General features: G+C 47.9%; 1 protein-coding gene across 3 annotated transcripts; it reads right to left on the bottom strand.

Moving 5' to 3' along the window:
• Positions 1-520: 520 nt before the first annotated feature.
• On the bottom strand, positions 521-10813 carry draxina (dorsal inhibitory axon guidance protein a). 3 transcript variants are annotated; one of them, XM_061832373.1, is made up of 6 exons: positions 10703-10813; positions 3943-4370; positions 3530-3717; positions 3018-3297; positions 2845-2934; positions 521-2750 (listed from the first exon to the last, which is right to left on the bottom strand). In XM_061832373.1, the coding sequence occupies exons 2-6, from the start codon at positions 4343-4345 to the stop codon at positions 2638-2640; spliced, it is 1074 nt and encodes a 357-aa protein (XP_061688357.1). In that variant the 5' UTR covers positions 4346-4370; positions 10703-10813; the 3' UTR covers positions 521-2637. The 3 variants fall into 3 exon arrangements, with proteins under 3 accessions (XP_061688357.1, XP_061688356.1, XP_061688355.1); XM_061832372.1 differs by lacking the exon at positions 10703-10813 and having other exon boundaries at positions 3018-3110; positions 3177-3297; positions 3943-4535; XM_061832371.1 differs by lacking the exon at positions 10703-10813 and having other exon boundaries at positions 3943-4535.
• Between the last annotated feature and the right edge of the window lie 488 nt (positions 10814-11301).

Below are 11301 nucleotides of genomic sequence, written 5' to 3'. Positions count from 1 at the left end.
CGTTTTGACTTCCTTTGAAGGAAATGGGACTTCAAACATCGGTAGTACAGTAATCCATCCGTTTTCTGTGCCGCTTATCCTCACGAGGGTCGCGGGGCGTGCCGGAGCCTATCCCGGCTGTCAACGGGCAGGAGGCGGGGTACACCCCGAACTGGTCGCCGGCCAATCGCAGGGCACGTGGAGACAAACAGCTGCACTCACAATCACACCTAGGGGCAATTTAGGGTGTCCAATTAATGTTGCACGTTTTTGGGGTATGTGGGAGGAAACCGGAGTGCCCGGAGAAAAGCCACGCAGGCACGGGGAGAACACGCAAACTCCACACAGGCGAGGCTGGGCTCGAACCCGGGTCCTCAGAACTGTGAGCCCAACACTTTACCACCTGAGCCTGAACTGTGCCGTCCAGTTGTACAGTAAATAAGATGGGTTTTTTTTATGATGATGACTGATTATTTCTATTGCCATAACTTCCTTTGGGGGGGGGTTGTTAGAATTAGTCAACCAATGTGAAATTCCCTTTTAAAAATGAATTTAATTGACATTTTGAGTGCTTCATATTTGTTACAGAACAAATAGTTTCATCTTAAAATGCAACCACAATGCAGGAAATAAATAAATAGACAATAACTTAAAACGAGTGGAACAATAAACCCGACTAAAATCTGAAAAGAAAACAACACCTTCATATTTACAAAACTTATTGGGTAGTTGCGTGTGATACTCACTTGGAAACAAAAAGACAAATGATAATTTCTTTCTGCGAGATAAACGTCAACAACCTCGCAGAACAGCAATTGTTCCTGGAGCACTTGAACAAATGACACCACCCCCCCACCCCCCACCCCCACAAAAAGAAAAAAGATAGCGCCACTATCGGGCGGAATCCTCACATTTTTCAAATCTAGATTTTCAGGAAAGCAAATAAACGCCATCTGGTTGAAGATACTGAATGCTGCTTCATTCAAGTCAATGTTGAACGTTAGCTTGCGCGCTCATCAACAGCGACACAAAACAACACTAAAATCGGGTTTAATAGTGAACAGAAATAAGAGACAGTGTGGCAATAGATCAACCGTATGAATTTGTGACGAAGATATGAAATTGATCACATTTGGACATGTGAGATTCCCGCCTACTGTTATCAACATTATAAAAAAGCAAACTGATCTTACTTGTAGGGGTTAGGGTATGGTTAGGGTAGTGTTAGGGTGACAGTGGTGGGGTAAACGTTAGGGTTAGAGTTAGGAAAGTGTTGGGTTTAGGGTTAGGGTAGTACTGTGGGGTTAGGGTTAGGTTTAGGATTACGATTAGAGTTAGGGTCATGTAGGCTTTAGGTTGGAGTAGTGCTGAGGTTAGGCGAAGGAGTCCGACTACTCCCTTTCCTGGAATCCCGATACTCAAAGTACCGGTCCCAGGATCGGGAGTAATTCGCACGGTCCTTCCCCCGACGTTCCCCATTGTCCCTTCCAGCTCTCCGGTCTTGACGGTCGTATCGACGACGTCGTCCGTACCGGACAAGGTTCCACTCTCCCTCATCCCTATCGCTGCCCATTTTTAATATATTTGTGTCTTAAAGTAATCATTTATTTATTTGTAAATTAATTTTTAAATGTCAATTGTATTTATAATGTAAAAGTAGTTTTTAGAAGTATTTTAATCCCAAATGAATATTTTTCGATGAAATAATTGACAAAAACAACAATTTGTATTGAAAAAAACAGCAATGAAAAGATTTTTAAAAATCAATCACAAATCAACAAATGGATCAATAACCGATAGATCAATCAAGAATCAATTAATCAATCGCTGTTACTGGTCAATAATGCATGCCCAACAACGTTTCGGCTCTCTGAGCCTTCCTCAGGTCTATTGGCACAGTCACAGCAGGTTTGGAGGTGTTGACGCTTCCAAGGCCAAGATTCAACTGGTTAGGTTTAGGATTAGCATTAGAGTTTGGGTAATGTAGGCTATGGGTTGGAGTAGTGCTTTGGTTAGGGTTAGGATTAGGATTACAGTTGGGGTCATGTTAGTCTAGGTTGGAGTAGTGCTGAGGTTAGGGTTAGGATTAGGATTACAGTTGGGGTCATGTTAGTCTAGGTTGGAGGAGTGCTGAGGTTAGGGTTAGGATTAGGATTACAGTTGGGGTCATGTTAGTCTAGGTTGGAGTAGTGCTGAGGTTAGGGTTAGGATTAGGATTACAGTTGGGGTCATGTTAGTCTAGGTTGGAGTAGTGCTGAGGTTAGGGTTAGGATTAGGATTACAGTTGGGGTCATGTTAGTCTAGGTTGGAGTAGTGCTGAGGTTAGGGTTAGGATTAGGATTACAGTTGGGGTCATGTTAGTCTAGGTTGGAGTAGTGCTGAGGTTAGGGTTAGGGTTAGGATTCGAGTTGGGGTAATGTTGGTTTTAGGGTGGAGTAGAGGGGAGGTTAGGGTTAGGATTAGGAGTAGAGTTGGGGTTATGTTGGTTTTAGGTTGGAGTAGCTCTCAGGTAAAGTCTGGGTTACAGTTAGGGTAGTCTCGGGATAAATTTGGTGGGGTAGTGTTCCCTTGTGCTTCAAAATGTCCACCCGTTGACATCCACACCTCTTCAAGCACGGTCGCCGTCTTCCCCACGGGTTTTCGTCCTTATCTTCCTCTTCAGACAGTGATGAAGCCTCCGTGGTCACCACTGACCGACTCGGGCACCACACAGCGGCCCCGCCTCTTCGTTACGCGCCGCTTACGGTGGAATTTAGCATAGCAACGGAAGCCTGCGAGGTCACAAAATTAAAAATGTTTTATGGAATACTTGGTCCGGGTGTCGAAAGATGGACTGGGTGGCTGAGAGTCGAGGTACATCCTCACCTTCCTCGCACATGCAGTCGTCGTAGCACTTGTTGTTCAGGCCTCTGTTGTGCGGCTTGCACTCGTGTTGCCTCAGGTCACAACAGGAACCTTCGTTTTTCAAAACAACGTCAGCGTTTAAAAGGATTCCACGAGTCGGGATTGAGAATCGGTCCCGTGCGACGACGACTGACCGGGCAGACAGTCCAGGTGGTGGTCGCATGGTTCAATGTCGTCAGCGTCCGCCGTCCCGTTCCCGCGGCTGAGATTTTTACTCTGTTTTTTGTCTGTAGATGAGAAAACAAACAAGTCGGAGGCCTTTTTCAAAAACTGTCCAAGTTTTTCAGGCGGACCTTTCTTCTTGGAGGATGGCCACGCGTCCACAGGCTTCATGTCCTCGTAGTCGGTCCAATCGAAGAGCGTCATGTCCAGGGTGGGCATCACCTCGCCCTGGCCTTTCCCTCGTCCGGACCTCTGAGAAGAGACGACACCTTGCCAATATGGAACCCCCATCCAATCAATCACAAAAAATCACAATTAGTCAGCTATTTCTCTTTGAATCCATCATCAACGAACTTTTGCCAGAACCGAGATGGATTCTTGCTTTCCTTTCATAAGGAAATATGGATCAGACTGATTCAATGGACTGAGGTCAGCTCATTGAGAAACCATCAACACAAGAAATTCGGGGGTACTCTCGGGTTACCGGAGGTTTGGCGGAGGCCGAGGGGAGCGTTGGGGGATGCTCGTTGGTCACCGCGGGGATCGTGGAGGAGCCAGAGCCCGAGGTGGCGGAGTCGGGGGAGAGGCCGTCACCCAGAGGGGCCAAAGGAAACGAGGACGGAGGACGGGGCTCGTCCAGGAGGACGCCCGACTGCGGCTCCGGAAGGAAACCTGAAAAATGGATGTAGAATAGGGTTAGGGTCAGGGTTAGGGTTGTGCTTTCTGCTATTTTTCTTTTACTTGAATGACTTTACAGAAACAGGAGTTCAGGACATTTAAAGAGTGATTCTTATATGACATGATCCAGAAAACTACTTCATCAAAAATGACAAAAACCTTTGTAAGATTATGAACTGTGTTTCAAGGAAGAATCTGGACCTTCAATATGATGCTCACCGTGCCCATGTCGTCCTTTGTCCCGCCTCCCCCCGTGCCTCCTGAGTTGCGGTTTGTCAGCGCGTCCTTTTCCCTTGCGCGTCCCCGCCAGCTGGTTCTCTCTTAGGCCGGCTCCGCCCGGACCCGTCTCCACCCGCACCGGACGCAGACCTTCCAAGCCGCCGCCGTTGTCCACGGGGCGGGCCGGGAGTCGCGCCGGCCCGTGCGAGGAGGTCCCGCCTCCCCGACTCCTCCGCGTCACTCTCGCGTTGTCGTAGCCCGGCGCGGCCCGCAGGGGGTGCTGCGACCGTCCTCCGGATCGGCCCCTCCTCTTCCCGCGAGGGACGACGGAAGGATCGGCGGCGAGGGACAAAGACGTCAGCGCCAAAAGAAGCGCCAACGTCAGGAAGAAAGAGGGCGCCATCGTCTCTAAAGCACAACAGCGCCACCTGTTGAGAGGAGAACACAGAGATCGTGACAAGTGTCTTAAATGTGGAACCCGCCACATGTCGTGGATTGGAAATAACACGCCTCGAAAAACAAATCTGGCCTCATCAATACATATTGAAAAAATAACAAAACAGTTCCTAAGTGTCCTCGTGCTTCTCCTCAACTTATAAAGGACAAAATTCCGCGGACGTCCTTTTCCGGCGTAGTCCGGCCTCTCACGGCCCGAGTCCACACTTCTTCGGCCAGGTGTGGAAGAGGCCCCCGGTTGCTTTCTCCCAAGCGGAAACGCGCTGCAGTTCCGTTTTCATCTGCAACCGGGACTTCATGGAAACCACAGGTGTCAAACTCACGCCCCGGGGACCAGATCCGGCCCGCCACATGACGTAATGAGGCCCGCGAAGGCAAATCACGCGTGTCGACTTGTTGAAGACGATCAAAATTTCAAACTGTTCCATTAAAAAAACAATGTTACGATATTGCAAGCATTTTTGTGTCCTGGGACGCGGACAACAGTTGAAAAACCCACGATTGGACCCCAAAACTAGTTCAGAAATTTTGTGTGCCAATATGACGAGGCGATGAAAGATTTTTATGATTTCGCGGTCGTAACGGCCCGCTGAGGGAAGCCGTCACGACAACGTGGCCTGCCGCAAAAATGAGGTTGACCCCCCCGAGCGAAACCATTCACCAGAAAATTTTAAAGCAGAAGAAAGACACGACAACATCGAGTAGAAAAGCACCGCCGACGATGGGATCGTCTCAAAAAGGATATGAAACGAGGTAGTGCGTATATTTTTGAGGATATAGAGAGTGAGCAAAGAGAAATTATTCAATAGTGCACAAACCCGTTTTTATGCCGCTGGATTTAAAACTTATCTTTGATCTCAAATATTTCTTTTCACACTTCATTTTCAAAAGAATACTCACATTTTTTACCATTAACGATTGTTTTAGAGTAAAATGGTATTTTTTTGTGTATCTCAAGAAAAAATATGACTTCATTGTCATATTATTAGAACAGTTTTTTTTTTGAAAAAAATATTTTATAGTCATGCTATTACTTTTTTTAAAATAAAGAATTCTCTGAACAAACAAAAAAAATATTCTCTTCAAGTTAGGATTAGTAAGAAACAACAAAAATGTGATTTGACATTTATTTAAAAAAAACACTTCCTTTCTTTTAAAAACAGATTTAATCTCTTGCATAGAAAATTTCAATTTGAATGCCATAAGATTAGAATTTTTTTCCCTTGAAAAAATATGATTTTTACTTCCCTGGGATTACAACATCATATTTTATTCCTGTATTTATTTTACATTATTCTTATGAAATATCAACAAAGTTTCGTCTCTTATGATTTGGACATATTTTTCTATAAAAAATATATATATTATGACTCCTAAAATAATAATATTCTTCCTTGAAAAAAAAAGTACAGAAGTGGATTTAAAAAAAAATTCATTCTCCAAAAATTCTTAGCATATATGTATTCATTTTTTTCATTGTAGCCCTAATTGTACTTTGTATTAAACTGAAGGTATTCTTGAAGTTGATGACAATTTTTACAGGATTATTGCTCGATGCTGTTGCTAAATAAATATTAAATATTTAAAATATACATCCATCCATTTTCTTAGCTTATCCTCACGAGGCTCGCGGGGAGTGCTGGAGCCTACCCCAGCTGTCAACGGGCAGGAAGCGAGCTACGCCCTGAACTGGTTGCCTGGCAATCGCAGTATTTAAAATCATTCCATATTTTTATCGTTGCGTTCTACAGCGGAGTGCAACGACACTGTACAAAACAAACCACAATTTTATCTTTCCAAAGGCCGTATTTCTGCAAAACAAAGACGGATGGTGGCTCAGAAAATCAATACGGGGGGAGGTATTGATCCGCGGCACGTGTGTGGGTGGGGGGGGGGGTTTGGGGGGTCTACGCCGGGAGCAGAGGACGTCGGGGGACGCTTAAGTGGACCTGGGGGAATGAACCCAGATGACCTCTGGGAATCGGAGCAGCTGCGCCGTCTGCAAGCGCGACACTGAGGTGACACTTATCTTGTTTACAGGGCGTAAAGCCTCGCATTCAAAAGTAGAATTCACTTCTGCCAGTAGGGGGGTGGGGGGGGGGGCCTTCGTCACGCACAAGCTGACCTCGTTTGGCGTTTTATGGCTTGTCATCGAATTTCTCCACCCACACGCAGTGGCCGAAACGCGACTATTGTGCAAATTTGGCGGCGTCCAATTTGGTAGCGATGGGATCAAATCTCGAGGAGTCGTTCGAACGTTAATTGGACGCTCTAAATTGCCCATAGGTGTGATTGTGAATGCGGCTGTTTGTCTCCATGTGCCCTGCGATTGGCTGGCGACCGGTTCAGGGTGTACCCCGACTCCCGCCCATTGACAGCCGGCTCCGGCACTTCCCGCGACCCTCGTGAGGATAAGCGGCAAAGAAAATGGATAGATGGTTGGTATCGCATTATCTTGAAGTTGAAAACTTTTCCCCTCTCCACCCTTTAGCAAGATATAGATCATCTCCTGCTAGCTTTCATGAATGGATTGACAATAGATAGCGCCGTAAATTACGCGAGATTATAACAATACATATGATGACATCAAATTATTTGATCATATGAATATCTATCGACCTCTTTAAAAATGTTTGTCTCAGTCTGTGCAGTGTCAATAAATTATGATATTAGGTAATAACTACCTACTTGTGTATAACAACTAAGTTATTTTAAGGACTTGAGATTCGATCCATCATCACACCCGCAACTTTATATCTGCGGGCATGACTGGTGGGCCACACCCGTAACTTTAAATCCGCGGGCATGACTGACCACACGCGTACATTTTTCAAATATGAGTGACGGCTGTCTTGTGGGCTTCGCTACAGAGCATTTTACAACCGGCTTGAGCAAATTTAAGGCTTTTACGGATGTTGCGAGCGACACGTGCGAATAAAGCAAAAAAAAAAAAATGCGTCAAGGAGCGACGGTTTTCTAAGCAGGTTGAGCATCTGTTACGGGGCGGCGCGCCAAGGCGGCGGCGGCGGCGTGGAACTGATGACTTTCATTCTCGCACCGGCGTCTCCACAAGCGTAACAGTCGCTCATCCCCACCCCCGCCCCCTCCGTCCTGAGGGGGTCACAACACAGATGTCACTTAAAGCTCCACTTTGCCGCCCAAATCTCTTTACGACCCGGGTGGAAGGTCCGCGCGGCGCCCTCCCCGCCCGACGAAATCTTGGAAATTGAGTCGTACATCAGCGCGCGCGATGAAAGGGCCTACATTTGCTCGAAAGTGCAACAATTTCCTCCTGCGGGGAGGCGAGCGTCTCGTCGAGAGGCACGCAACTGTGAAGTGATTGCTAATCTTGCGAGAAATTGCAACAAGGCTCAATTGAGGTGGTTGGGGGGGGGGGGGGGCGGTAGTGAGAAGAGAATGCTTTTACAACACAAAAATATAGAGAGGAGCGAGAACACGAGATGAGGAGGCGTGACGGCTGGAAAAACAACCCCCCCCCCCCCCCCAAAAAAAAAAAAAAACACCTGCTGTGGCGGCAAACGTCCAGCAGCCATCTGCCGCTCTCCTCCTTCGTCTTCTTATTTGGATTTGTCATAGCAACCGAGCAGGATGCGGCAGACAAAAGGATGCGGGTGCAAACAAACACCCCTCACCCCTGAGGGGGGGACCCCCCCCCCGCCCCCACCAACGCACCGAGGCGCCGCTGCTTATTAGGGGCCACGTTTCCCCCGCATTTTCAAACGTGATCCGCATTTGTGTCGTTTTGCATCATAAAGCCATCTTCATATCTCACCAGGGGTCAGTCAGGTCTGCATTGGTCCATTGCATGAGAAGGGGAGACGGGGGGGGGGGGGGGGGGCAGTCCACCGGGGGCCCTGGAAACCTCACGGGCCCCGGCCGAGCATGAGTTCAGTTGTTTTTTTTTTATGTGTTTGACGCCAAAGTCGACGGCGCCTGACTTGGAACGATAGGACGAATCGGCTGTCAGTCATGTGACAGGCACCAAACACACGAGGAATAGCATCCGTCCACCGCTTATCCTCACGAGGGTCGCACGCAGTGCTGGAGCCTATCCCAGCTGTCAACACCCAGGAGGCGGGGACACACCCTGAACTGGTTGCCAGCCAATCGCAGGGCACATCGAGACAAACAATCACACCTAGGGGCAATTTAAAGTGTCCGATTAATGTTGCGTGTTTTTGGGGGAATGTGGGAGGAAACTCGAGTACCCGGAGGAAACCCACCCAGGCACGGGGAGAACATGCAAACTCCACACAGGCGGGGGCCGGCATCGAACCCGGGACATAGGAACTGTTAGGCCAACGCTGTCCAGCAGCCCCACCGTGCCGCCCTACGATATAATCTTAATCTTTAATCTAACTCACGCGTGTCTTTGTAGTTCAGTTCTTTTACCCGCGTCACGTACATCTTTCGGACTGGAACGTAAACACTGGGAACCAAGAAGGTCGGCACATGTTTGTAATTAACAAAGACGATTTAGCATCTTCGAACTCGCAACGATAAAGTACGGTGCCTTGTAAGTGCATTTAATGGCTTCTCTTGCAAACATTCGCGAGAGTGAACCGCGCGTTAACGTTTTTGCCAATAAATTCAATTTAGCGTCTCCAAACGTGGGAACGTTTTTGTTTTTTCTTTGAACTTTGAAGCACGGCACCCCTCAGCGCTTCTCGTTAAGCGAGACGCCGACTTCGGCGTCAGTCCGCAAACGAGCCGGGAGCAGAATCCCAAAATGGTGCGAGGCGAGGTGGGGGGGGGGGGGGGTGCCTTATCGAGCGCCGGCCAGGGCCTGGCGTGCGCGCAGCCACAGCGGGGCTCCGAACCCCCTCCAGAAACACCCACTCTAGCGGGGCCACTTCCAAGACGTCAGCGACGCCAACAGACAAAAGGATGGAGGAGGAAATAAAAGGGAAATGGCTCATTTTAAAAGAACTGTGGAATAATATTTTTTTTTGGGGGGGGGGGGCAAACAAACCTTTGAACATTTGTCCAACACGGGCACCCCAACCAGTTAACTGGGATCTCCTTACGGCGCCATCGCGCGCATTCCCGATTCATTATTCACAAATTCAGCCATCCTTTGAGCCCCGTCCAAAAAGGAATCGGTATCAAGGAAGTACGCGAAGGTGACACGTGCAGGTGGGTGTCATCCAACCCACGTCGCACATTTCGTTGGGTTAAAAACTTAATTGGAGGTGTCATTTCTGTTCCTGGCGGCACGCTGGGATCAGCTGCTAAAGCGTTGGCCTCACAGTTCTGAGGACTCGGGTTCGATCCCGGGTTTTCTCCAGGCACTCAGGGTTCCCTCCACATCCCCAAAACATGCAACATTATTTGGTCACTCTAAATTGCCCCGAGGTGTGAGTGCGACTGTTTGTCTTGACGTCCCCTGCGATTGGCTGGCAACCAGTTCAGGGTGTAGCCCGCCTCCAGCCCGTTGACATCTGGGATAGGCTCCAGCACTCCCCACGATCCTCGTGAGGATAAGCGGCAAAGAAAATGGATGGATGGAAAATGGATTTCTGCTCCTATTGTCGAGGACTATTTTTGGTTCTGCGGATGAATGTTGCCCTCCACTCGTTAACCACTTTCCACCGTGCCAATTTTCAAATATTAAATACGATAAATTGCTTGCAAATGATTTGACTACGGGAAAAATGTGGGAGTATATCGCTGCAAATTCCTTAAACAACCCAGGCTAAGGTTAGTTCATCACTAAAAAGTCTTTCAGTTCAAATGTATCATTTCCACATACTTCCCTGACACCAATTACTGTACTAGTTTCATGTTCGCTGGGCCTTTGGCGCCATCTTGTGGCGTCTTAGAGTGCCAAAAGGTTCCATTCGAAAAAAAATGTGTAAATGGGTAACAGCAAGTAGGTGGAAGTTCATTTTGTTCCTTTTTTTTCTTCCGTAATTATTAATAATTTACCGACAAAAACTAAATCAAAAATTCGTTGAGATTTCTCGTCAACATGAAATAGATTCTTATCACATCATGACACAGATGAATCATTTCTACAATTTCAATGAATCCTCGGGTTTTTTGTTGGGGTGGGGGAAATAGTTTGGGATGAGCGGAGAATATCAGAACGATCCAAATAACTTTAAGCAGGATAAACAAATGGACTGTAATAAGTGCACAAATCCTGGAATTGCATTGAAATCTCTACAAATGGGCTGATGGAACGTAGAAATGTTTAAGAGGGGAAATAATAATAATCATAATAATTAAAAAAAAAAAAACATCACACAAACGCGCCAGAAAGACCTTAAGAGCGTCTCACCTGCGTGTGCTGTTCGGAGCGGCGGTGCGGGTGACGTCACAGCCGGAACCTCAGCTGGAACCTTTGCCGGAACCTTTGCGGGTCCCTGCAGCCGCCACACATCCACCGAGGAGCAACGCCGGCGGATCCGGGAGCGCGCGCGCCTCCGCGCGTCCACGCCTCCGGGATGGGGGAGGGGCTTGGCCAATGTTGGGACTTTTTTTTTTTTTTTTTTTCCATCGTTGACACATTCTGCACGTCAACGCGGCGGATGAGACGCGAAATGACGTCACGCCAGCAAAAGTTGCTCCGGAGAAGGTTCCGGAAGTTCAAAAATTCCCAGCAGATGGAAAGGCGGCTGCAATTGTTCCCTCGCGTGCGGGTGCCGGCAGACGCCAGCGTCAGTGCGAACTGCGCCATCTCGCGGGCGCAGACAGCGCAACGCAGCCGCAAGCGTGGAAGCAAACTTTGCGCGGGTTCCGTCACGTCACGTCACGACGTGACGTGTCACAAACAACGGGGAATCGTTTGCCATTTCCAGCGCGGCCTGGGGAAATGTCGAAATTCAAAGAAATGCATGTTGGGATTATTGCAACTCGCTAATTTGATGTAAATACTTC

The sequence above is a fragment of the Syngnathoides biaculeatus genome, chromosome 10 (genome assembly GCF_019802595.1).
Source record: "Syngnathoides biaculeatus isolate LvHL_M chromosome 10, ASM1980259v1, whole genome shotgun sequence".
Taxonomy (NCBI): domain Eukaryota; kingdom Metazoa; phylum Chordata; class Actinopteri; order Syngnathiformes; family Syngnathidae; genus Syngnathoides; species Syngnathoides biaculeatus.
This window is presented reverse-complemented; position numbering and strand designations above follow the sequence as displayed.

Coding starts and splice junctions, on each gene's coding strand:
- draxina (XM_061832371.1), bottom strand. CDS start 4,429: ATGTGGCGGGTTCCACATTTAAGACACTTGTCACGATCTCTGTGTTCT. Junction 3,718..3,942: donor CAAAGGACGACATGGGCACG/GTGAGCATCATA, acceptor TCCATTTTTCAG/GTTTCCTTCCGGAGCCGCAG. Junction 2,751..2,844: donor CGACTGCATGTGCGAGGAAG/GTGAGGATGTAC, acceptor GTGACCTCGCAG/GCTTCCGTTGCTATGCTAAA.